We start from the raw sequence: 27098 nt of genomic DNA, 5'->3' as shown, positions 1-27098 counted from the left end.
AATAGCAGCAAAGAAGCAAAGAGGACCTTTTTTTGACCGACTTCCCAAAATAAGGAGGTACTCAATTCGTTTGCATTTGTGTTACCGTATATCTCCGCCCCAGATGGACCGATTTTGAAAATTCTTTTTTTATCTGAAAGGTAGTGGTTGCGGGTGGGTTTTTACCGTGTCCCTTGCCGCCGACGAGCTGGAAGGAGAGCTGTCCGTTGGGCGTGTCTGCGTCGTCCGCGTCGCTGGCGGCGAGCGCGGCGACGGGCTCGCGCGGCTCGTGGAACTCCGTCACGGTGGCGCACTCGCTGCCCAGCTTCAGCACCGGCGGGTTGTCGTTCACGTCGCCAACGTGGACACTGATAAAATAAAGTTAATCTATTAAAAAACAATGATCTTAATACGTTATGTGTAGCTTGGGTTAAATATTAAACTGGTTTTTAAAAGTTTTTTTTCTTGCATTTCTAATGTCTTCTATTTAAACGTCATTCAACGATGTCCAATCTATCAGCTACATATAAATTTTAATTTATCCTTACAAGTAAATGTACAATTTTAGTTGATTTAATAGTATTCCATTGTTTTCATCACTGTTATAAAACATCTATGGATGGTTCTTGCTTACAATGTATCTGCGAAACGACTTAACAGAACTCTATGTAATTTGACACAGATAAATAACAAAGTCTGGAAGAATACATAGGCTATTAAGTTCTTTTTTAAATTCTCTTGGATGAAGTCGTGGGAACAGTGGAATACTAAAATCTTGGTATGCTTGCAAACATGTTATAATTTAGCATTAGTTAATTACCTTAAGTAAGCGAATTGTTAATTTTAATAAATAATAATAATAACAAATATTCTCAAACCATGTAAATGAAATTATCATAGGTGCAAAACATTTCCGTTGAATTTGATTACACAATTTTAGATATAACTAGTTGTTGCTGGCGACTTCGCTCGCATGAGATTAAAAATACAGCCTATGTTACAGATAAATTACCTTTCGAATGGTGAAAGTATTTATAAAATCGGCAAAGTAGTTTTTGAGTTATTTCAATACATACAAAAATACAAACTTTTCCTCTTTATAATATTAGTATAGATATACTGACACGATCTGTTTGAATGCGTTTCTGCTCTCCCCGCTGAGGAAACCAAACTGGTAGTTGTCCCAGGCTTCCACCACCAGCGTGTAGCTGCTCTGCGTCTCGCGGTCCAGCGGCTCCGACACCACCAGCGTGCCCGTCTCCGCTCTTATAAGGAACTTGCCCTGGAAATTCAATTATTTATGTTATATTGTTTTTAATAAAAATAAAGAATTTAGTTTCTACTATATATTGTTTTATTACACTCAGCTCCAAATTATAATTAAATAAAATAATCTATTCTAAAATTAAAAGGAGGAATTTTTGTATTTTTGTATTTTTTTGTATGTACTGGAATAAGTAAAAAACTACTAGGCCGATTTCAATAATTATTTTACCATTAAAAAGCTACGTTATTAGTGAGTAACATAGGCTATATTTTTTATTTTTTTTAATTTCACACGGACGAAGTCGCGAACCGATGTTACATATCTTCCTAAGCCGTTTGTGTTCTAAGTTTTCTAAGATATTAGTAACGAATTAGAAAAAATAATTTGTCCTGTCATCTAATCAACATAACCCACGCCCGTAACATAGAGAGGTAGATAGTGCCTACAAACCTAGGCGTGGTCCTAACATATCTAAGGTTTCTTCTACATTCATACCCTATTCCCTTATCGTTATAAATACTATATCTCTTAGATATCAACTTATTTAAGTCAACTATTTATATAAATCTCTGTTTACAGGAACTTCTAAGCTTTACTATTAGTTGAATATTTAAAGTATATTACCTGTGTGGACATACGATCTAATAAATAAGTGATTTTGCCGAACTCCCCGGAGTCCGCGTCCTTCGCCGCGATGTCCGCGACCGCAGTCCCCGGAGCAACGTCCTCCGGGATTGTCAACTCTAACACTCCCGCTTCGAATACAGGGTTGTTGTCGTTTTCATCTAAAACCTGCAAATAACAAGAAATCATACTAACATAAATGCGAAAGTATAGATGGATGTTTGTTAAAGTTTGTAACCTGAACGGCTGAAAGGTTTTCGATGAAACATGGTAGGCATGTAGTGAATAGTCTGGAAGAACACATTGGCTAATCATTTTTTTTATAATTCCACGCGAAATGAGTCGCGGGCGAAAGCTCTTAACAATATTTTTACAAGAAATACAAATTACTCTTTTCTATGTGACCTCGTCTGTGCGGAATCCAAAAAAAATAGTAGCTTGTATGTTCTTTATTATATTCTAGATTTCAAATTTCATGGATATACATACAGTCGTTTTGTAACCGTAGTAACAAAGATCCATCAATCCAAACATTATGGATGGATGTTTTTTTATTAATAATAGTATAATATAATGAAGTATGATGAAATATATTTTTTAGATAACAATTAAAGGAAAATACAATTTTAACTATTATAATCCAGTTACATTATTAAATTTTAAATTAAATAATTTTACGCAAACGCACAAACATAAAATAAGTGTGCACTAGTACCGAAACTGCAAAGGCATTTTGTTTAACTATACTAATATTATAAAGAGGCAAGATTTGTACTTTTGTATACACTGAAATAACTGAAAAACTATTGGGCCGATTTAAAAATTCTTTCACCATTAAAAATCTACGTTATTAATGAGTAACATAGGCTATGTTTTTTTTTTAAATTCATGCAAGCGAAGTCGCGAGCAACAACTAGTCATAAATATTTTCTTTTAATGTAAATGAGTTAATAATAATAATTTATAAATATATCAGTCGACATTCCTACAGATTCTTATATATACATTATACATCCATCCATCCTTCTGTCTTACCTGTATAAATAGATCCACTATGGAGTATCTCGGCGGCAGGCCACTGTCCACCGCCTTCACCGTGAGGTTGATCCAGGAGTGCTGCTCGTGGTCCACCTTGCTGGCAACCACCAGCTCGCCGGTAGACTTCTCCAGGTGTACCAGCTCTAATAACTCCGGAGGACCTGGAAACAAAAAAAAAACAATTAAAAAACTAATATAATAAATGAGAAAGTTCAGATGGATGGATGTTTGTTGTAGCCTAAACGGCTGAACGGATCTCGATGAAATTTGGCATAGATGTAGATGATATGTCTGGAAGAACACACAGGCTTCTTACTTTTTTTATAAACTAGCTCTAAGGTTTTGTGTATTAAATGTTCTATGTAGAATTTTTTGTGGCAATAAAAATTCGATTTATTATTATTATCTAATATATATTTATTTTATATTTAATCCCACGCGGACGGAGTCGCGGGCGAAAGCTAGTTACAAATAAACTGCAGTCAAAACGGTCATGATATACAAATAATCGGTAATAATCAATCGTAAAAATAAATAACACGGGCTAATATTAAAAAAAAAACACAGTTATATAATAGTTTCTTAAATAACAAGGCCACAAGTAAATTCATTAAAATGTCTGTATTAATAGCTTCAAGTCAACTGTTAGTAAAATAACAGCATATAAATTTACATCCGTAAAGGAAGCGGTCATTCGCTACTTTGGCGATTGAAGATTTCATTTTGCTATCTTGATAAAGATGGCCGCTTCATTTGTCATCTTATACTATAAAATCTAAGGATTCGGTCACTAAAGCCGATTTTCTTTGAGTTTCTTATGTTGCTATCTTTTCAATCTTAATTTTTATGTTTTGTTTATAAAGTTTATGTAAATTAAACAAGGGGGATAGCCGTTTTTTTAGACAAATAGAATACATACCTTCAAGAAAATAGCTCATAGTTCTATTCTTATCAGCGTCATCCGCAATAACTTTATCAATAAGTGCCCCGTTCTTTGAGTTCTCTGCTATCGAAGTCTTGTAGTAAGGCTTCCTGAACTTAGGGTTGTTGTCATTCTCATCTTCAACGACAATAGTAAGTGTTGCCGTCGCCGTCTGCTTCGGCCCTGTTTCAATCGCGGCCATATCTTCTACTTTTATAACCAGTTTCACTGTTTCTATTTTCTCTCGATCCAAAAGCCTGTAATGAGATTAATTGTATCTTTAACACACGTCAAGAATAATGAAGTTCTCTAGTGCTGTATACAAACACTCGTCGAAATTAAAGAAGTTCTCTGGTGTTGGGTACAAACACTCGTCGAGATTAAAGAAGTTCTCTGGTGTTGTGTACAAACACTCGTCGAGATTAAAGAAGTTCTCTGGTGTTGTGTACAAACATTCGTTAAGATTAAAGAAGTTATCTCATGTTGTGTACAAAGTGCTATATTTACGGTCGAATACTGAAACGAAGTTTTAATAAAAAAGTCACACTTCTCGAAATTCCATTAAAATTTTGACGTCTGTAAGCAACGTTTATAAAGCATGTTTAAGATTCGTTTAACTTTAAGAAGATTTTAACCATAAACCTTTGAACGTATAAGCGATTAATGAAAACCGTTTATATCACCTGTCTTTTAACATGTTACTTATTACTCTGAGTAGAATTAAAAATAGTAAAAATTAGCTTATGTAACTCAGTGTTAATATTAACTCGATGCCTTTTTATTGGTATAAGAATTTTTGAAATCGGCTCAGTAATTTTTGAGTTATTTCAATACATACGAAAATACAACCATTAGTAGATTACTCTCTAATCGGAGAAATAATGAAAATATTCTTACCGTACAACTTTGAGAGTTCCATCAACAGGGTTTAAGTCCCACACAGAGAGGTAGTCGCACTCAGAGAGGTGTAGCGGCACGCCCTCCTCAGTGCGTGCGGCGCTGCCCGCGCGCTCCACGGTGTAGCGCAGCACGGGCTGCTCGTCGGGGTCGTGCGCTTGCGCACGGTAGATAACTGTACCCACCTATATAAAACACATTATTTAAATGTGTTTTTTATCATAAACAAACAAGCAAGCCATCTGAATCCGCTAAAATGGCGAAGTGACCACTGCCGCTACATTCGCAATAGCGGATGCGTTGCCCATCCTTAATCGAAAGAGGAAACGCACATAAAAAGGATATAGCCCCTTTCTTTGCGTTTCCCCAGCGTCAAATCCACGTTCCCTTAATTCTTTTCTTATAAGAAAAAGGTGGGCATCTGGAATCACTCATCAAATTGGAATTTCTCCCACTTCACGCCTGTCTTCTGTGTGGTTGTGGTGTAACACCGGGCAAGCTTATATTGCGAAAAAGTTAAAGCGGGCTCTACTTGGTATTTGTAAGGTACATATAGGAAATGGGTATATGTCGCTGACAATGCTATCAAGTTTGGCGACTTTTCTTTTATAAAATCTTAAGTCACTAAGAGAGATCCTTAGCGCAACTACTTAAGACCACTCAGAGCAATAATCTCAAAGGGAGGTTACACTAATTCACATTTTCATTTAAGTTGTAATTTTGTGAAAAACCGTAGAGTAACATTTTTAATAATTTCCTATAATAATGTGTGAAGTTACTTTCAATAGGAATTTAAGAGTAAAATATGATTCTATAACCTTGGTATATAAAATTTAGATGTTTAATTATGATCAAGACTTACTATAAGTTTAATTAATTAATTACCTGTGTATTTTCCATAACAGAGACAGTACCAGGCTCGTACAATATAGGAGGCTTGTTGTTAACGTCGACTATAGTAATATTAACGAGAACGGCCGCCCGCAGCTGCTGCTCACCAATACCACCGTCTATAGCGACCTGTGTACATATTCATACTATTAAATAATAATAATTACTATGTGGGTTCATTTATTTTAAAAAGTAGATATCAGAATATGTCGTCAATATACTTTAAACAAGCAATAAACCCCTTTCATAAGATGGTAAGATAAAGGAAGGTGCTACATAATAGATGAATGAAAAGAACATCAAATACTTCATAAGATCAAGGAACTTTGTCGTTCGTATGTACAGTCGCGGAAATTCGCTGTATCCAATTTACTGAAAACAACACCTTTATCCTAGCAGTGATAAACTCTGTCTATAATTACAAATGATCGGTAACAGTATTGATCGACTTTCATACAGATACATTAAAAACTGCATCACATTGGATATTGTTCCACGTCTACTGTCGCGTTTAACATTGCACACTGACAAATTCCCCGACTGTACAAGGGGACAAGTACTATTGAATTCCTGTTAACGCATACATCGATTCTAGATAGAGTAAGTTTGGTAAGGTGTCGCTCACCAGTGTGAGTGTGTATGTGGTGAGCTTGGGGCTGGTGAGGTCGGGGTCGAGGCGGGCGGCGCGCGCCACGCGCAGCTCGCCGCTGTCCGCGCTCACCACGAACTTGTCCGCGGCGCCGCGCTCCATGCGGTACACCACGCGGTTGTTCGGGGACGAACCGTCCATGTCAAGAGCTTTCACCTTTAAACACATCGCATTCATATAATAATTAACTCAAAATTTATGTTCTTTGAGTTTCTCTCATTAACGACATTATTTTGACTTTATAAAACTTTCATGAAACATTATTCTATTATTCAAAATACATGCCATATATAATAATTTTAGGGGTAAACGAGAACGAAAAATGGAATCTATCTTCTTACAAGGAAAGGAAAACAGCTTTGGTGTGAGATGGTCAGCATAGGTAAAGGAAATATCCCCTATCTACGTGTTCCCTCTGTTGATAAAATCCATTTGTAAATCAGAATTTCTATTGATAATGTTTACTTCGCTATTTCGGCGATGTCCGATAAACATTTACTCGTTAGTCACATTATACTATTTAAAAAACTAAAAATCTAGCAATTGACAAATTAAAATTACCGTAATGAAGATTGAAATTCATACTAAGGGGCCGTCTAAACAACCATTAAACCACTGTGAGTATGGAAAAAACTTTTTTAGAGTAAATTACACAATTACATATAATATACTAGTATACCTCTAATATACTAGTCCCGCCGGGCATGTCCTCAGGGATGGAGCGCTTGTAAAACATCTGCTGGAACATGGGGGCGTGGTCGTTGACGTCCTGCACGTACACCGTCACTGGCACCGTCGATGACAGCGCTGGCACGCCGAAGTCACGGGCCTTTACCTGTACCAAGAAAACATGGTTTACTAAACACTAATTAATAACCCATACTAATATTATAAAGAGGAATAATTTGTGTTTTTGTATGTATTGGACTCAAAAACTACTCTGGGCCGATTTCAAAAATTCTTTCACTATTAGAAAGCTACGTTATCGCTGATTTACATAGGCTACATTTCTAAATTCCACCTGGAAGAAATGTAGCAACAGTTAGTAATAATTTATTGGTTCAAACACAGATTTTTTTTAGTATAAAAAGTTAAAACTATTCAAAAACATCTTGGCGGTTCGAAGCATCGTATAAATCGCTTGAAGAAGACGACTTGCCCAAGCGCACGTGACTTTGAACCATTAAATAGATTGTAACTGCCTTTAACTAAAATGTTACTAACTTGTGCAGTAGCTACTGTAAAAACCTTCAACCTTCATTACATTTAAGAGGTTAAAGTTACCCTTGCGTATGGCAGATGTACACTCAAACAACTTGGGTTACTTACTCCTTAAAAGAATCCTAGAGAAACTAATGATTCACGTGAAAGTTGTAAATAAAATAAATAACATAATTGTCATACTCACAACTAAATGTATCGACCGTATGTTGCTGTTGTCGCCCGGTATCTGTTCAAAGTCCAAACCGGACACTGGAGAGATGATTCCGAGGTTAGGGTCGATGGTGAAATTGTTCTTATAATCACCACCCACTATTGAATATTCTATGTGGCTATTTTTCGTTCCTGTAAACAGGGTTTAATTATATACAATATTGAGACAAAATTAAATCAATTGTCTTTGGCAAAGAAGCAAGTTTGAAAATGCAATAGAAAAGAAAATAAAACACCTCGGTGTTCTCTCTGCTCGTTTGTCTCCCTTTATTATAAAAAAAAATATATAAACATGTTTAATACTTATTTAATAGTTCATTATACTAATATTATAAATGCGAAAGTTTCAATAAATGGATGGATGGACGTTCGTTAGATGTTGGATGGATGTAGTGTTTGTAGCCTTAAAGGCATAACGACATTCAATGAAATTTGGCATTGATGTAGTGGGTAGTCTGGAAGGATGGTGACTTTTGTTTTTTTAAATCCACGCGGACTGAGTCGCGAGCGAAAGCTAGTGCACTATAAAAATGAAAAGACAGAAATATTGTTTTTCTTACCATTTAGATCAGCATCCCTTGCCTCAACAATTAGTGGATTTTCAAAATGTTTCTCATTCTCTAACAATCTGGCTTCATATTTATTTGCTAAGAACATTGGTGCATTATCATTGACATCTTCTATATTAATCACCAGTTGTGCTGTATTTCTGTTACCATTGCCTTGGTCGTCTCTCGCTTCCACAGTCAAATAGTGTCTTGAGACCAACTCTCTATCGAAACTGCCGTCTCCTGATTGTTTTACTGTTATTACACCAGTTACCTCATTAAGATTTAATCTGGAATTAATAATATGGTTACAAGCATACTTAGACGGAAATAGTTTATTTGGTGCTTTATTTAAAGAAATCATAAATTTTAAATCTATAAAGTTTTGTTTTTTTTAGTGTATTTTGTTTGGAAGTCGGTTTTGTGAAGAACTAATTGATAAAATTATTTGGATAAGGATTCATACCGAACATGAGTAATAGCGTTGTATAGATTTCGAGCGTTATTTTAATGAAAAAGTGGTTATTGTGCGTCAACCTTAATAGATATATATATGCTATTGCGGACTTTTGTTTAGCGAATTTAATGGGCTACAATTCTTCCATACATCATTTTTATGTAAGACTTATAGTGTAGGCTACGTAAGCAAAGAAAGAAATGACCCTAAATTTCGTCGCGCGATATTGAGCTAAACTATTTAACTACGTCGTAGTCTTTGACCCCAAATATCAAACAACACAATGGAACCCACCTGCAAGCACTACCTTTCGGATAAAAAAAGAATTATCAAAATCGGTCCGCTAGCCGCGGAGTTATGCCGTAACACACATAAAAAAAATAAAAAAAAACAACATGCAGACGAATTGAGTACCTCCTTCTTTTGGACAGTCGGTCAAAAATAAGACATTTATAAAATCATATTTTTACTTTTAGAGATGTTATAAAGCATCACATCTTTTGTTTCTACTTTAAAATAAATCACCAGCTAAAAATATAGTTATTTATTAAAAAAATTACTTACAAATGTGCAATACTTCCTCTAAGGCTTGTGTATCGGATCCCTTTTGTACCATAATTATCAGAATCTTGGTCCATAGCTTGTACCCAAGCAACTGTAGTACCTATACCACAATTCTCTGGTACTGAAACTCCGGGAAGTTATCATTCTCATCCTTTATGTAAACTGTTATTGGCACTATACTGAAAAGGAATACATATTTCTTAGTGATTTTGCTGGTATTATAAATGCAAATGTTCTGATGGATAGATATTTACTTATACATATCTCTAAAATGGCTTGACGGATTTGAATGAAATTTGGCATAGATGTAGAACATAGTCTGAAAGACCACAGGTTACATACTAAGTTTTTTATACCGCACAGACAGAGTCGCGAGGAAAAGCTAGTGTTTTGATAAAACTGTAATGTTATAAACCTTTATTATCTATATTATTAATATGAGTTAGGTATTAAAACTGTGTTTTTAAATATGAATTATTTCATAAAATGTGATTCTGTTTATATAATATACTAGCAGTTTCTAGTGACTTTGTCCAGATAAAATTAAAAATTAATTAATAAAATTTGCTTTCTAATGGTGAAACAATTTTTAAAATCGCCCATTAGTTTTCGTGAATCAAATACATACAAAAATATAAATCTTTCCTCTTTATAATATTAGCATATGAAAATAAACTTATACAATTGTCTACATACCTCATTTTTGGTTCTTTGGTAACAACTTCTTTGGCGATTAGAGTAAAATTCATCATTGTTGTTTTTTCATAATCAAGATATGAAGGATTATTCACCCTGATAAGGAATGAAGCCTCATTGACACCTTTAAATGGCGTGACATCAAATACACCATTATCACCTATTAAATATAAATCAAATGTTCCATTTTTACCCTGAAAATCAATAATACAATAAAAGCTAAATTTAATTAAAACTATTGTGTTTATTGTGACATGAATAAAAAAAAACTATTGGTAATAAATAAAAAGGTCAATGACATACTACCTCTTTTTCTTTTGTGATTGGTGAATTTTAAATAAAGGAATATAAAATCTTTTGTATTAATAACATTAACATAATTATTTAATAATAATTCTGGTTAAAACACTACAGATTGTACCCTTTAGATGAAAAGAGTTATATCTGTTACAGAGTCCTTAGGCTATAAAATTAATTACATATGCAAATAAAATGTTTCTTCCTTATAAATTTGTATAGTAAAATTTACAGATTGTTAAAATGTTTGTATAGTAATTACCTGATCGTAATCATAGACTTCAGGTACACCATGCTGTAAAAGGGTGATGGGTGTATTCTGTTGTGCATTCTCCAATATTTCTCCCACATACTGCTCGCTGCGGAACCTAGGTATCTCATCATTGACATCTGTTACTATGATTGTTACCTCAGTGGTTGCACTCGGCAAAGGGGATATTTGTTGTGATTCCTCTGTAGCCTACAAATAATTATACTTATTTTTTATGAACAATATGAAAATATCTATGTTAAAACAACTATAGTACTTTTTACACAGAACTAGAACTAATGTTATTATAAGTGTAGAAACCTCATTTGTTTTTAATTTTATTTAAAACTTCAATTACATTTTTGCAAAATGTAAGAATGTTCAATTCTACATTTCTTACCAATATCTCCAAGATGTAGGCCCCATTGCTGTTAAGTGGATCTTCTCTATCCAATGGGTTGAAGGTATAAATGATACCAGAAGTGCCATCAATGTCAAAATGTTCCTCTCCACCTGACACAATACTGTACGATATACGATTGTTAATCCCTCTATCTCCATCAATAGCTCGCACTGGAATACAGAATAAGTGATAACATAAGTAATAAAACAATTTATTTTATTACATTGTAAAACGATCTTTGTATAGCTTACCTTGTAAAACTGAAGTCCCAATAGGAGCATCTTCGCTGATTCTAGTAACGGGACTCGCAACAATAAACTCTGGCGGTTGATCCTCAACGTCCTGGACTTTCACTAAAATAGCAGCTGTCCCTGTATTAATCCTGCCTTGATTGGCACGATCCACGGCCAATACTCTCAATTGATAAAGGGATTTTCGCTCATAATCTAACCCATTTACTAAGCGTATCACACCTTTCCCATTCACTGTTTGTATTAGGAAGTTTTCAAGATCTCCATCTAATTCTTGTAATTGATAAAGTACCTTTAAAATGCAAGATAAGTAACTTTTTTTAATATAAACAAGAAAAGCTTTCTGATGTCCCGGTTGTGTATGACAGTGACAGATGTGACATTGACGTTAATTTTGATAAACAAGTTTCGTTTTACGACAAATAATTGGAGCCAATATGATTAAGCGACAAAAGGTGACAACTTCACTGTAACATATTTTTTTTGCATAATTACAATTTGCAAAAATGAAGAGCATGATAAAATTATAATGAATAGGTGTCTAGCCTTAGACTAACCTTTGACTGACACTACACTGGTGTTCATTGTTTATACTTGTCGTACTTACTTGGCCGTATGCCCCTTCATCCAGATCGGTGGCTTCTACAGTGACTAAAATACCAGGATCAGCATCTTCTCTTACTGTGACAGCAGAGGGATAAGGTTTGAAAACTGGTTCGTTGTCGTTTACATCTTCGACTAACAACAAAAAGCTTTGGGTGACAAAGTTACCCTCCCCTAAATATCCGTCGGTCAGCGTTAAGACAAATGAGTATTCATCTCGGGTCTGTATGAAAGGAAAAATCGCATATTTTAAAACTCTATTTACCGTCATTAGCATGATTGTGAATAAAGTGCCTGATTAAATACGAAAATATCAGGCGCTTTTTAGTTATTATTTGACTGCAAAAGAAAGATAATTTACCTCTCTATCTAATTCCTTAACTAAATATACATTAGCTTCGTTGGACGAAATGGCTTCTAGTCTTAATATATCACTACCAATTTGGTCTTTAATACCGAATTTCAACGTGTCCCCATCGGGGTCAATACCCCGGAGTCGGTAAATTAGACTCCCTGAAATATATAAAAAAAAACATAACACATGACAACAAAAACTGTGAATACATCTTAAAAAATAACTTAAACAATCATAGTGTAGTAGTTCTTTATGATTTACTAAAAAGTTTACTCTACACAGGAAGGAAGACCGGTTACATAGTAAGTATAGCTAGAAAGTATATTGTGACACAAATGTAACTGGATCCTTATGGTATTAAATACAAAGCACATTATGTCTGTCTCCCTCGTGACTAATCGTTCGTTAACTTCCGCAAAAGCCGGTAACATGGGACGTGTAAGGCTTCCCCTGTTTATGGTTTGTTGTCGTGGTAACACTCCACCCTAACTAAAGCAATTTCCGGATAGTCATCGTTGAAGCGACGCCTAAATGCAATTACCCTCACTCGAATGCAGTTCTTGTCATGTTTGCAAAGAACTTAAAATAACATGAATCCCAAATCTCGTATTAAATTTTTAATCAAAGTTTCCGTGACTTATATTTACGTTGTTAGCTTAGTGAGCGACAGGTATTGCTTTTGATAAAACCCAAAATGTTGGTATGATGCCAAGTAATAACTAAAATGTTGTTTTTTATTTATGGTAGGAAAGTACACTATTGCGCATCGTATTAAGAACCGCTGCAGTAAGAAATGAAAGACAACTAGGAAATCAGATACAATGAAGAATAGGAAATAGGAAATAACAATTGACTGTCGTATTGCTAAGAACAATCTCTATAGTATCGATGTTAGACAGTATAATGAAAATATTAACTACTTTAGTACAGTGTTGTCTTCCCTATGATATACGTAAAACATCCATTACTTTGTTGCTTAGTCACTTCTTGATATTTTATTAATTTAGTGGTGACCAGCCTTTTAACCAGATCAAGTTAATCCTAAACTGGAAGGTTAAACTCGTAATTGGATTGCCAATTTAAGTAGTTACGCGTTATTACTACTTTAACATTTGGTGTTATTTTCATGCCGGCGTCGGGCACTTGAGCCTTATAACCCAGAAGCGCAACCAACTGTTTCGGATTATGTAGAGCTTGTATTAAATACAATTTTAATAGACTTAACTCAATGTGATACAATGTTACTTACCTACTGGCGTCTCGGGTCCTTCCTTTAATCTTACGACAATTTCTGATCGTCCATCGATCAAAAAGCGGGGTGGTCTGTTGGCTGAACATGTTGCAACAAGCGTTGTTAGCAACAGCCATAGCAGTATCTGAGACAACTTGAGAGATGGTTTTAATCTGACTCTGGGCTGCTTCCTCGTGAAATCTGAGCACAACATCATCATATTTCCAATTCATCTGATGCATGGGTTCCTCTTTTTATCTATGGAGACAATAAACATTTTCCCGAAGCTTTCCTTCGCACGGTTTCTCCGTGGGAAGGCCGTGATCTACTGGTGAAAGTGTTGTCACCTCAGGTTGACACTTACGCGAGTTAATTTCGTTTACGTGACGTTTACTTCACGTGCACCTGTTAAAGAGAGACGAGTGTTAGCCAGATGTTGAATTAACAGTCGATATTACGTAAATTATAGCAGTCACGTCCTTACTTTCTTTAAAAATATAAGCGGGAAGAACAGGTTCTCACATTTTACTATTCGATTGTAAAATACAACACGAAGGGGCATCTATAAAATTGCAAGACTAGATGTAGTCGAAGACCTATCTTATGCCAAACTGATTTTAATATTCGCAGTACAAGATACTAGCTAAGGAGCTATCCTTGTTTCAAATGGTACTGACTGATATAAGCATGACAAGCGGCTACAATGAAATTTAGGAATGATCCAATGTTTTTTGTTTTTGTCTAAACAAACAATTAGGCAGATCACAACGACAACATGAGCGTAGTTAAAAATATTATTAGATCTCACCTATCTATGTTCTAATTGTTTAGAAACAATGACGATAATCTTTTGAGAATTCGTCAATTACCATTGCACTGTTGACATAATGATGATACGTTATAATGTTTTCTGTTAAAATTAACGAAAACAAACTAAATAATGGATGATATAAAACCATACTAACTACTCTTGTAGTTTTACTGTGTCTCATATTGTTTTACAAGCATTTGTTACGCATAGTTAATTAAAGAGCGATAGTTTAGTTGTTTTGGTTTGTTTTGAGTAGCAAATATGATTGGCAATGTGGAAATGGGAACTGATAAACCTGAAAATATAACAATTGTTTTGTCATTTTTTTTTTCATTGTTATTACAACCACTATCTCTAAGTGATCGCTAAGTGCTATATAAGTGTGACGCTTGTAGGTTACCTAGGCACGAGATGGGAAGCAGTGCGTGTTAAACTATGAACACATTGCACCTCATTGTTTTGACATGCAGATGTTTGTACACACTTGCTTAACATGTCTATCTGATCATGATTGTGTAAAAATTATTAATTAATTGATTCTTTTACTGTGTTTGTGCTGTTCTTTTCTTATGCATCCAAACTAGATTTAGTCAAATGAAAAAAATTAAATGAAATCTCTAACATTCAAAAGTAACTGAACTTATTATTGCATAATTAGACGGATAATGCATTTTGAATTCTGTTCTATTACTTTAAAGTTACCGTTTATCCACAAAAGCGGATAAAATCGGGTGAAACGAATCATTGAATTTTTGATGTTTTTTTTTTATTTTCCATGCGTTATGAAATCCACTTCTTTCGCTAAATTTTCCCGGACCTTTAATCCGACTCGTTGCTTCATTTTTAAATGTTTTCTTTTTGGATTGACGAAACTGTGCAATCTGTGAACTGGTTATGTAAGATTACATTTTTACGTCTTTTGTTTTAAGAGATCACACTTTTTCTTTGAAACAGTTTCACAGACATTTTGACAAGTCTAAAATAATTTACTAACTTGTTGTGGATTTATATAATGTTACACCTATTTAATATTCCATTCTAAATTTGTTAAAATGTCCCTCGGAGAGTCCGCGGATTTTCAATTTATTTCCTCTAAAAAATATCTTTATGTCTCAGAACGTATAATTAATTTTAGTTAAAGTTCTTAAAAGCGTTGCACAAACGACCGTAATAGCCCATTTTAGCGCTGTGGTTCATTCACACGCAACATATCAAAACAATACACGAAATTATATAAAATAACAATTAAAAATGACCTCGTGTCAACCGGATATGTGTAACGTGCAGACGAGTCGTTGACGTTTATTTTGGCGGGAACTGATGAGTTGTCATGTTGATAGAAACAAAAGAGGCAGCAAGCGCGACGGCGCGAAGGCCGATGACTGTCAGCCAATGCGACAATTCATATGATATGCAGGGAATTGACCCCTACATACATTTAACATATTCTATACGTCACAATTCAAGGATGAGAGTGATTCCAATCATTTATATCCTTCTAAATTTGTCTGTTCTTTGGTCTCTTGTCATTTTATTCTTTTTTTTTTTTGAATAGGAAATTAAAGTGATTTAATAATAGCTAATAATATCACAAACATGGCGTACTCGATGGTGTCATTAAGAAAGTGTTATAGTGGGCAAATTAGTGAACTTAAGGCAAGGAGCGTAACGGAGTATGCAAAGCGCGGCCGAAAGCCGACCGACTCGCCCGAGACGAGAGAAAGCCTCTTCCCTCCGTTATTCGTCTCTATTATAGTATTTATCTTAATTTTCATATTTGCATTATTTTAATACCTTAAATAGAAACTATTTGTTGCGACATTGTACTTTCTTCACAATTTTGAAATAGCAAATAAATTTATAAAATTAAAATCATCTATATACATATTAAACTAGGTAAAACTACTTTTATTCATGTATGTACATACATAATTTGATTGAGTACCTCGTGTTGTCATTTTAAACATGACATAAAGTTACGTAAGGCACAATAAAAACACATGTTGATTTTACAGATTATGTAGAGGAAAAAGTAACAACTACATACGGTATATTTTTGTAATATCTAATCTGCGTACACGCGTCTCGAATTAAAAGTATACCACAGATTGTAAATTGTTTCTCACCATAGACAATGTATTGATTAACGATCTACAACAAATTATATATATTCACGATCTTTCGGAGTTAAAATTTAATTGAGCGAATTTGATAACAGTAACTATGTAATAAAATATATTTTCTCAGAGCGTGAGTACATTCACATTAAAGTTGTGTGAATGTTGATAATTTGAATTGGAATATTTCACACGTAACGAATGTCGTTGCTGTAATTGTTGGGACATTAATCTGTGTGAAGAGCACATGCAATTGACCGACGTAATTTTATATTAAATGATAAAAGCCGGAAATTATGCGATTAATTTGAGACTTATGTCTTATTTATTTTATGAAGTATTTAAAAACAAACATTACACCTTGTTTTCAACCCAAATGTTGACCTTTTCTTATGATAAAGGAGAAGCTTAGGCAGAGATTTTTGTTTAGTGACTATTCAGTGAGGCCTATGCGCAGCAGTGGGCGTCATATTGTTCATTAAATAGACAGAAAAGTACAGGGAAACGACATTAGTTCTGTCATCTTATTAGCGGCTTAACATGTACAAATATTTCGCGATCTTATCTCTAGCACGAAGAAATAAAAATCAATTTTATAACTATGAAATGGTACACTGAGTAGACTTCGTCGTATTTCAAAACTGTAAACGACCGAAACTAAATAAACGAACGTGTAGTTAGTAAAACATATCGAAACCAGCACAATATCATAAATATTAACTTGTAACAAATTGATCCTAAGATGTTTTTTGTTTACAAGCAAATAAGAATGTTGAGAAATAGTTTAATGTGACTATATACGAGCATGTAATAGAACGAGAAGTTTGTAATACAGCTTGATAATGCGCCTAGACACAGAGTTAACATACGAAATGTGCATCATACATGGTTCCCTTTACACTTTCGATTGAATTTTTAAACTTTCCATTTAATCTGGCAAATCTATTTATAATGATAGTCTCCGTGTATAAAATTACAAAGAACAATTCCTCTGTTATAATAATAGTCATTTCCGCACGCTTTTGTATTGGACAGATGGATCACGCAACATTGTAACTTGTAATAGATTTTAAATGTATGAATATACTAGCTGTTGCTCACGAATTCGCCCGCGGGAAATTAAAAAATATAGCCTATTTTACTCACCGATAACGTAGCTTTTTAATGGTGAAAGAATTTTTCAAATCAGCCCAGTAGTTTTTGAGTTATTTTACTAATAAAAACTACTACTAATACTTACAAAAATGTAAATCTTTCCTCTTTATAACATTAGTATAGATATATATAAATATAAGTGTGAAAAGCAAAAATGACCCGAAATTTCGTCGCGCGATTTCGAGCTAAACTATTTAACTACGTCGTAGTCTTAAACCCCAAAAATCAAACAAAAAAATGGGACCCACCTGCAAGCATTACCTTTCGGATAAAAAAAGAATTATCAAAATCGGTCCACTAACGGCGGAGTTATGCCGTGACACACATAAAAAAAAATAAAAAAAAACATATCGACGAATTGAGTACCTCCTTCTTTTGGGAAGTCGGTCAAAAAAGTGGGATTTTATAGCGATATTCCCGGGAATGGTAAGCAAAGAAGAGATGATGATGAAAATAAAAATTACTTTAAAGTTAACTGGCCGTAATATTTATTACATTATGCCAAACATACTAAAACGAATTTATAATTGGTACATAGTCTAATTATAGTTTTAAATGCATCAAAAATGTGCCTCGCTATTTCTATTTTTTAATATGATTTTGTTTTAAATATATTTTTTAGTTTCAATTTTGGGAACACTAACAGCAAATGCTAATTTATCAATAAATATGTAATGTGATCGTGCATTTATCAAGACAAAGATCGTTGGGAAAGTGATTGCTATCTCCCATACGTTTGGCAAACAAAGGATGTTCAGCGTTGCGAAGCGAGACGACATAAACATGTGCTGATTATTTATGCAATTTAATTGAAAAGTCTAATATACTATTACTAATGTTGAGATGGAAAGCTGACTCGTAGAGTTTAGGAAGATGATTAAAATAAATGCTTATAGTTAAATATCTTGTTACGAAACAAATGGACATAAGATTTCATAACCTAGAAAAATTACACTTTAACTGGCCACTAGGTAACATAAGCTCTTTCAATCACCAAGGTACTCTTATACAGGTCGCTACATGGCATCTGAATACCTTGACCTGTACCTTATGCGTGCATCTTCGCAGTAGTTAGTAATTATTTTTTTATCACCAATAACAGATAAGGATGTTCCTAACCTAAATTTTACAATAGTTTATTAGTCATGCGTTACAGATTAACATATTATATACAGAATAATGCAGTAGTTTATCTGTCAATTTGTACCGTTAGCAAGATGTTTTCATAAATTGTTTGTGGTAGAAAATACCGCAAAAGGTACATTATAGTTGATTACCACAATTTACATTTGTATATTTACAATGCAAATTCATGATTCGAAAATATAAACATTGCAACAATTTGATTTCTTATGAAAGCAAGAATTCGATCAATATATCGGGTCTGAAATAGGTATACCTTAAATAAAATTATCGTCTCTTCAAGCATTTATTTTATTTAAATCGATTACTATCATCATAATAATATATATCATTTAAATGACAACCCTAGTGATATTGAGCAACAAATCCGGTGAAGATACGATGCCGGTGAGCCAGTTTTTGCGCGAAAGTATCTCGGCCTCCACAATTACGCGTAATTATAAGGTGACTTCCTTCTCATTGAATGCTTGTTTAGTTCTGTTCTCGTTGTCACACAAACATTCGTAGGAAACGATTTCCATTTACTATTAATGTTTTAAAAAGATAACAAATGATATCCGTTCACGTTCATATGTTCTAAGTTTTTAAACTGCAAAAAAGATATCGATTAAACCACCATCAAGTAATGCCACCAAGAAAACATCAATTAACTTTATGTCTTTGTTGGATTTAGTTATAGAAAAAAGCGTTCATACATCGTAAATCAGTGGTATGAAGTATGAACAAATAGCTTCCGCCCACGACTCTGTTCGCGTGGAAATAAAAAAAAAACAAAAGTACCAGGCTATCCTCTATGTCTGTGCCAAATTTCATAGAGATATGTATAGCCGTTTAGGCTACAAACTCTAACATGCATCCATCCATCTAAACTTTCACATTAATAATATTAGTAAGATACCAAAGGAGAAAATAATAATGGTAAATATTGATGACGTCACATTTTTAATTTTGTCTAGCACCGTCCAAGGCACAGGTTGGCATCGCGCGCGGCCACCGTGACGCCGGCAGGCGCGGCCGAGCGTGCCTCCCCCGGGAACATGGCCGGCTGTCCCGCAACATATCCGGTAACGTTCCAACATCTAATCCGTTACAGCTTTTTGCGACGATACAAGACGAATCAATTATATTAAGAGTTAATTAAACTACACTAAAGGGAAACTTACATTCTATGGTAAGTGCCATAATGTCGAATAATTCGGGATCAATATTATCAATGTAAAAAATGTACTTTTCACGAGTTAATTTTGGTACCTTATGTTTATTTGTGTATTTGGATATTTCGAGTATTAACGGTCATTGCACTGTTTCTTTCATAAAAGCTCAATCACCTAGAAACTCACTGTACTGTTAACAGTTTTTGCACAAATTTCGATAACATTTTTCTGTTATCTATTTAGTATAGCTAAATGATATAATGACATAATTTTTAACGGTTACAATGTTTATTGAATTAATCAAAAATGTAAATATATTGAATAAACATAATTAGTCTATTTAGAACTAAGTGAAAATTTCCGCAGTATTTAAAATTTCATCATGTTATAGCATACTTTATCTTAAAGCTCTAACTTTGTTCCTACATTACGCAGATCAGTGTTAAAAGTACTTTCATTATTACGAAAATTTCGAACCATTTTAACAACATTGTGTTGAGATATTGTGCTAAAATGTTCCCAACATTCAATTGTTACAAAAACTTTATCGGATTAATCTTATAAGTAGTTGCGTTGTATTCCTTCATTATCGTATGGCTTTTAATTGACGTGCAATAAATGAAGCAAATTTTGATTAAAGAAAATCATCACCATCTCCCCTGTCTTATCCTACTCCCGTAGGGTCGGCGCTCCGGGTTTTCGTTCTCCAAATAACTCTATCATCCGTCATCTCAGTCATCACTCCCTTCTCGATCAAGTCACCTTTCACGCAATCCATCCATCTCTTTCTTGGTCTACCTCTACCCATATACCTCCACATTCATAACTAACGTCCTTCTTGTTACATACGATTCATACCTTCTCATAACATCCCCACACCACGCTAACCTTTTACTCCTTATTTTCTCAACCACTAGGACTACTCTCGAACTACCTCTTTTTTGATCCAAAAAATCGATCGATAAAATCTTATTTGTATTATGTCTGTTAAAAAGAAATGGTAGTAAAATAGAGCGTATTAGAAATCGATAAGAGCAATTTAATCGGATGATTTACGTGTCGACGTAATCAATGATGGGAAATCTTCCCATGGATACAATACAACAAAGCTTCATGTAGATGTTTCTGATACAAGTGAAAGATATGTTAATTAATAGGCAAACAATATCGGTTGCGTTTGTTTGCATCTAACAGATTGTGTGAAACTAAACGAAATTTAATATATCATTTGTACTACTTGATTGAGTCAGGAAATCTTGGCTGGACACAAAGAAAAAATCGCGATGTGAATTCGATAAAACATTTGGTGATTTTAAGACGAATTCCTTTTGGGTCAATTTTATAATGCTTACACAAAATGATCACTTAAATCTACTGTTATTAAATACAAAAATGTATGAAAACTAATATAGAGTCGATGACTTTCCTAGGCAATGAATAATTTGTCGTCACTTTGACCCATAAATCGAGATTTGTTTCGGTCTACTTAACGCCATAATTCATTTGTGTACCTGTTGACAAATGATGGGCCTCGACGACCGACTCTACCTGTTCAATGGAGGGAGCACTTGCAATCGATTGGCGTGAAGCGTATCTTTAACTTGGATTCCTTCTAAATAGAGTGTAGAGTATCGGGCGACGGAGTCAAGAAATGTGGGAACTGTTTTAGTTCATGTACTTTGTACAATATCATAAACAATGTGACGCAACTAGATTGCTTAAGAAACTGTTTAGTCGTTTAATTTAAATAATCAGATACAAAATGTTACTTCAGTGATAATAGAGAACGACATAATTTTATTTTTAAAACAATCCTAAACAATAGATGAATAAAATTATTGTATTGCTTCTTTTACTTTCTACGATATTACAAAAAGATAAATTGAATTAAACTAAACAACAGTGTTTGATAGTTTGTTTAAATACATTACTCACCTCAGAAAGTTTGTTTACTTATTTACTAAACTGCAAAAATTCGAATTTCAAAATTAGAACTAACAATTACGCTCTATTTGCAAAACATAAATAGTCACTGAAATTGTTAAAATAATCATAACGTATCATCATTATATTATGTTACCAAGGTTGAAGAATCAAAAATGCTATAAATTGTAATGTTCTTTTGTATTGTTGTTATTCCCCGACAAATAATCTATCTACTTTTATGAATATAATACGTTTCATGTAATATTTTATATGCCAATAATTAATTCTCAGATTACGTCTGATAGTAGTGAATCTTATTCGTTGTTTGAAAATGTAGAGTATTCATTTGTTTTATGTAACTGTAACCAGAATCGAATGCTGAAAGGAAAATATCTATTTTTTTACTACGAACGACAAAATGACAGATATTTATGTTGTAACGGTGCAAGCAACCTTTTTGTAAATAAATTATTTTGTAACGGACGCAGCGTGATGCCGAAATTTACTGAAAAACGATTCGGAAAGATACAAAAAATAATATAAGTTGTTTTGATGAAGTTTCAGTGAAAGTTGAAGTTGGTCTGTTGCATTTTGAGAACATTTAATTTTATTTACATTTGAGTTTTATTTAATTACTATACGTACGTTAATAATAAGTTTATTATTAATAATTAACAGAATGTAACAATTTCATTTGTGTGGTTTTAGATTATATTCAAATTTAAGAAATAAAGGACATTTTATTTTGTATAATATCAAGTTTAACTTAATTGTTTTCTATTATCTCTTTTTACATAGTTTTGCGTAAAAATATATACGATTTTAATATGTTAAGGATGAGGTTACTAATTTACAAAATAGTTAAATTGGATAACCAGATGCATAAATTAAAAATTTATTTTAAAGTAAATAACACTTACATGTAAAACACTAGTAGATAAATAATTCTTAAATACAAGTTTAAAAAAAAGCTGCGGAAATGTTCACTGCACTTCCGATATAACGTTTTATGAACACTGTCGACGCGACTTACGCGCGTGAATCACTTACTACAACTGACTGCTCGTCAAGTGACAACCCTAGAGACCAGGTGTTAGTGCTTAATGATGGTAGACAACAATTTCTTCCTATACTTACGAAAGCATTATTGAAATGTGTTATAATGACATGAATTTCTATAGAAAGCTTTGTGTGTGCGTTTTGTAGTCATTTTAAACATGTTTTTTCCCGAATCCTTAAAAATGCATCTGTTGTTCGTTGTTGTATGTTGGCAGCCCTATCTCTAGTTGTTGTTATGGTAGTAACTACAATTAAAATTTCTTCGTCAAGTTCCAAAAACTATCGAAAGTGTGGTAACAAGAATAAGCTAATGTAAAACGAAAAGTGTGAATTCAAGTGTCCATTTTTTTCACATCATTTATGAGTTATAATCTAACGCTAATTCACAGGAGAGTAACAGGTTATTCCTGTTATATATTGCCATTAAGTTATAACCACAATACCACAGTGACCACATAGAGTCAGGTTCAGATGTTGTTACCTGGTTTCAAAGATAAGAATTAAATTGAAAAAACATTCAGAGGTGTTACATTTTTGCTATTACTTGTTTTGGGAATCGAACCCGGGACCGGCAACGTTTCTAAGTGGTTTAACTTTCACTTTAAATGTATTTATTTTGCAAACATAATGAAATTCTTGTCTAAGCTTAATCTCGTACATTATCAGGTAGAATCTTACTCCTTACTACGGTCTATTCTAATTTAGATCGTTGGGCAGCGGAGCGCATCCCCCCCTTCACCCTTCCCCCTGGCTAGTGTGCTGGACGATCGTTGACCGTGACCACCATATGCCACAAGTGCGTCAGTACTAATAATTAAATGTTAACTGTCTTCACTTAATACGTCGCTTGAGTCGACTTTAGGGGGACAACCGCTTCGGTCAGTTGCACACTTGTACAGGCTGTCAGTAAAACTATGTCAATCTGAACGATGTTATGAGCATAGTATGACGTGACTACCATTTTTACTTGATAGTTAACCGAAAGATATCTATTCTACTAACCAAATGAAAAATTTAGTTACTTACTTACTTAGTTTACTCATTCCATTCATTAGTCATACTATGATTCACTGTATATTACATTTCAAGCTTTTATTGGCGACTTTGCGCAAAATAAAAAAAAAATTAGTAAGTACTCTATTCCTTCAGACTGAGACATTCATGCCAAATTTCATCGAGATCTGTTGAGCTTTTCTGGAGATAACTCCTGACAAACATCCATCCATCTAAATGATCGCTATCTATATCTTACTAATATTATAAATATGAAAGTATATATGGATGAATGGATGGATGGTTTGTTAGAGTTTGTAGCCTAAAGGGCTAAACGAATTTCGATGAAATTTGGTATAGACATAGAAGATAATCTGGAAGAATAGGCTACTAATTTTTTTTTTAATTTCACCCGGATGGAGTTGGGGGCGAAAGCTACGACTAAAAGGATACAAAAATACAGCTAAGCCATTTTGCTTTTCTTAAGTGTTTTCCTGACTAATGTTAAAATTATGTAAGCAGTTGTATTACACCATTAGCTGTCTCGGATGGTCGGTGCCAGTGACGCGGGCCCGTCTGTTGTTCCGCACTATGACTCCAGGTTCAATAATCGCTCACAGGTGTACTGCACTTATCTTCATATTGGTTAATCATAACAGAACTTGAACATTTAAATACTAAAGTTTATATTACAAGAAATTACAATTCAATGAAGATACAATGAATCAATCAATTCTTCTGAAATTATTACCTTGAAGATTAAAATCACGATATTGTAATTCCTTATTTCTAAGTAAAATAAATACTTATTTAACCGATATGCAAAAAGTGTCAGAGTATAGACGGGAAAAAGGGGTGATACGAGGCTTAAAATAAAGAAGAGTAAATTTTCATTTTTATATTTAACAAAATTTGTGAGCACGAAGTAGATGACGTCACGCGGCTCCGCACCGCTCTCTTAATATATTATTTGCACTAATCATTATGTATATTACGTTTCACTAATACATATAACTCCATTAGACATTAATGTATGTAATACAGTAAATATCTACTAACACAAATCCATCACAATAATTTTAGAATATCAGTTGATTTTGATTCGTTCTGATTACTTTAAACCTACTGTATCTTATCTTAAATTCTTTATTAAAATATATTTTCGACTTGATTTGTTGATAAAATCTTTCAGTTGTTAACATTACATATTTAGCAACCAAAGTAGAAATAATTATTTATTATATAATTATAGCTGTATTTATTCTTATATTTATATTAAATTACGAAACGAAATGATCAAATTTATTTCCGATTTGACTAGATTATATATTTAGTAGCTACAGGAAAGTATGCTAAATGTTTATTATATAAGATCTTATTTATTGCATTAATATATGGCGTAAACATGTAAATGTTAATGATTATTATTATATGATGGTAAATAAAAAGTCACTAAGTAAATTAATTTTTAAAACCTTAAGTTACATGCACAAAACTGTTGACGTGTATTGAAAATAAATTTTAATAACATGCACACAAACAAATGTATATTTATTTAGATTTTATATGAGTGTGATATTACCAAATTAACGTACTATATGTTGCAATAAAGTCTTTTAATTATTAATAAATCTATCATAGAAAATTCTTCCATAATATTATCTTTCAGGCCATATAATAATATACAATGTGCAACTTTACGACGATTTTCTTAGATAAAAATTTTAGATGTTATATTTATTTAATTTGCATTGTTATACTAAATTTGCAAATAAATTGTTTTTTTATTAACTACAAAGATTAAAGCATGGAATGCTATAACTACAGTTTGCGATATCGACCTATTAATTCTCATATTTTAATTTATTACAGACATCAAACTCAAATTAAATCTTCCAATAAGGATAAAATGACATAAATGTTTTTAAAAATCTAATTTATTCGAATTCTAAACGCTTTTAATGTCATGCATTTCTTCAATGTTTTAGGTCGAGTTTGACCAAAGAAATATAACTTTACCGTAATTATTTTTATTCTAGCTAATGCTAACTTTTATACGAATTTTCAATATTAAATTCTTTTTTACGAGACTCTTGTAGAGATCAATTCCACAATATATTAAATTGTAAATCAACTTTTGTGATGTCATTAAAAAAAGACACAGATATGAGAGTTTGAATAGGAACTTTTAATATATTGTGGCAAGTTAAAAGTTTACAATAATATATTTAGGATGGTTACAAGTCGATAACACAATTAATTGCTTATTTTAATACATTATTTTTTTATTTACGTGTCAGATATATCATTTGTGCGGGTGTTTTCTTACCAATGATTGTCTTAATTTCTATATCATGCGGATATTGTATTGTGCCATTCAAACTTTATGGCAGCTCGGCTCGAAATACTGCGTAAAATACAATTTTAGATATGGAAAGTAACAATCGCGAGCCTCCATAAAGTTTGAATATTACAATACTTTATATTATAATTCCTATTATGTTTTTTTTTTTGAGTATAAGGAAGCTATGTTGTCTTTATAAATAATCTCGTTTTAAAATAGTTATATGTGTTAAAATATAATTCCCTAAGGGCTTTGCACAAGCAATATTTTAGTGCTTTTAGTGCAAATTAGAATAATCATTTTATGTATGTGAGTATAATTTTTATGATATTTGTCCGTTTGTTATTTTTTCCTTGAAGGCGGTTCATGTAGCGGGCGGCCGCAGCACGGTGATGCAGATCGAGCCTCGGAGTATTCTCAGTAAATCTATCACTTCTGGTGTCTTCATTGATGTCACATTTTCATCGTTCACCTGAAAAGCAAAAAAAAACAAAAACTATATAGTTAAGATACTGATTTCCATACAGCGACAGGTAGTACTAAATAGTTTGACTTTGAGATCATAAGTACAAATTAATATTGAAAATCTATTGTTAACCTTAAGAGTACAAAGCCTTTTTTCCCCTCAAAAAAGTAGGCAAACGAGCAGCGCATCGCATAACTATTTGATCCGACGTACATGAACATCTGCAACGATAAGAGCCCCAGATGCGTTGGCTACCCTTTAAGAGATTATAATAATAATTAAGGGCCTGTCCCACCAAATTGCAAATTGTCTGATAACAATCCAACATGTAAAATCACTGATGGAAATGTCGGATTTTGTTACCTCATCTGACAGTGACGTCATTTTAGGCTATCTGAGACTTAATCAGCCAGTGGTGGGACAGACCCTTAATGTAATAAATGTTTCACTTTTTAATATTCCTAAGATGTGTATACCTGCAGTATGACGTCGCCGGGGCGCAGACGGCCGTCGCGCGCGGCCACGCTGTCGCTGTAGACGGCGGAGATGTAGCTCTGGCCGGAGTCGGGGTGGC

At 33.5% G+C, this 27098-nt stretch overlaps 1 protein-coding gene and 1 long non-coding RNA gene across 2 annotated transcripts in view; both read right to left on the bottom strand.

The window, feature by feature from the left end:
• LOC106101966 (cadherin-23) overlaps positions 1-13761 on the bottom strand; it is a 20442-nt gene extending 6681 nt beyond the window's left edge. Inside the window, 20 exon segments of the mRNA XM_013281357.1 lie at positions 166-347; positions 1104-1261; positions 1871-2038; positions 2906-3069; positions 3828-4087; positions 4728-4912; positions 5613-5747; positions 6244-6423; positions 6947-7102; positions 7676-7833; positions 8262-8539; positions 9271-9394; positions 9397-9449; positions 9967-10160; positions 10526-10723; positions 10914-11086; positions 11168-11459; positions 11775-11993; positions 12132-12283; positions 13375-13761. Of these exon segments, the coding sequence (XP_013136811.1) occupies positions 166-347; positions 1104-1261; positions 1871-2038; positions 2906-3069; positions 3828-4087; positions 4728-4912; positions 5613-5747; positions 6244-6423; positions 6947-7102; positions 7676-7833; positions 8262-8539; positions 9271-9394; positions 9397-9449; positions 9967-10160; positions 10526-10723; positions 10914-11086; positions 11168-11459; positions 11775-11993; positions 12132-12283; positions 13375-13576 (3631 nt within the window). The 5' untranslated portion in view covers positions 13577-13761.
• A 10836-nt stretch (positions 13762-24597) lies between these two features.
• LOC106102014 lies at positions 24598-27092 on the bottom strand. Its single transcript, XR_001225549.1, has 2 exons — positions 27001-27092; positions 24598-26530 (listed from the first exon to the last, which is right to left on the bottom strand). It is a non-coding gene; the product is annotated as an uncharacterized LOC106102014 (long non-coding RNA).
• Positions 27093-27098: the final 6 nt, after the last annotated feature.

This window comes from Papilio polytes, unplaced genomic scaffold (genome assembly GCF_000836215.1).
Source record: "Papilio polytes unplaced genomic scaffold, Ppol_1.0 DF823934.1, whole genome shotgun sequence".
Taxonomy (NCBI): Eukaryota; Metazoa; Arthropoda; class Insecta; order Lepidoptera; family Papilionidae; genus Papilio; species Papilio polytes.
The sequence above is the reverse complement of the archived record's forward strand: the minus strand, read 5'-3'. Positions and strand labels throughout refer to the sequence as shown.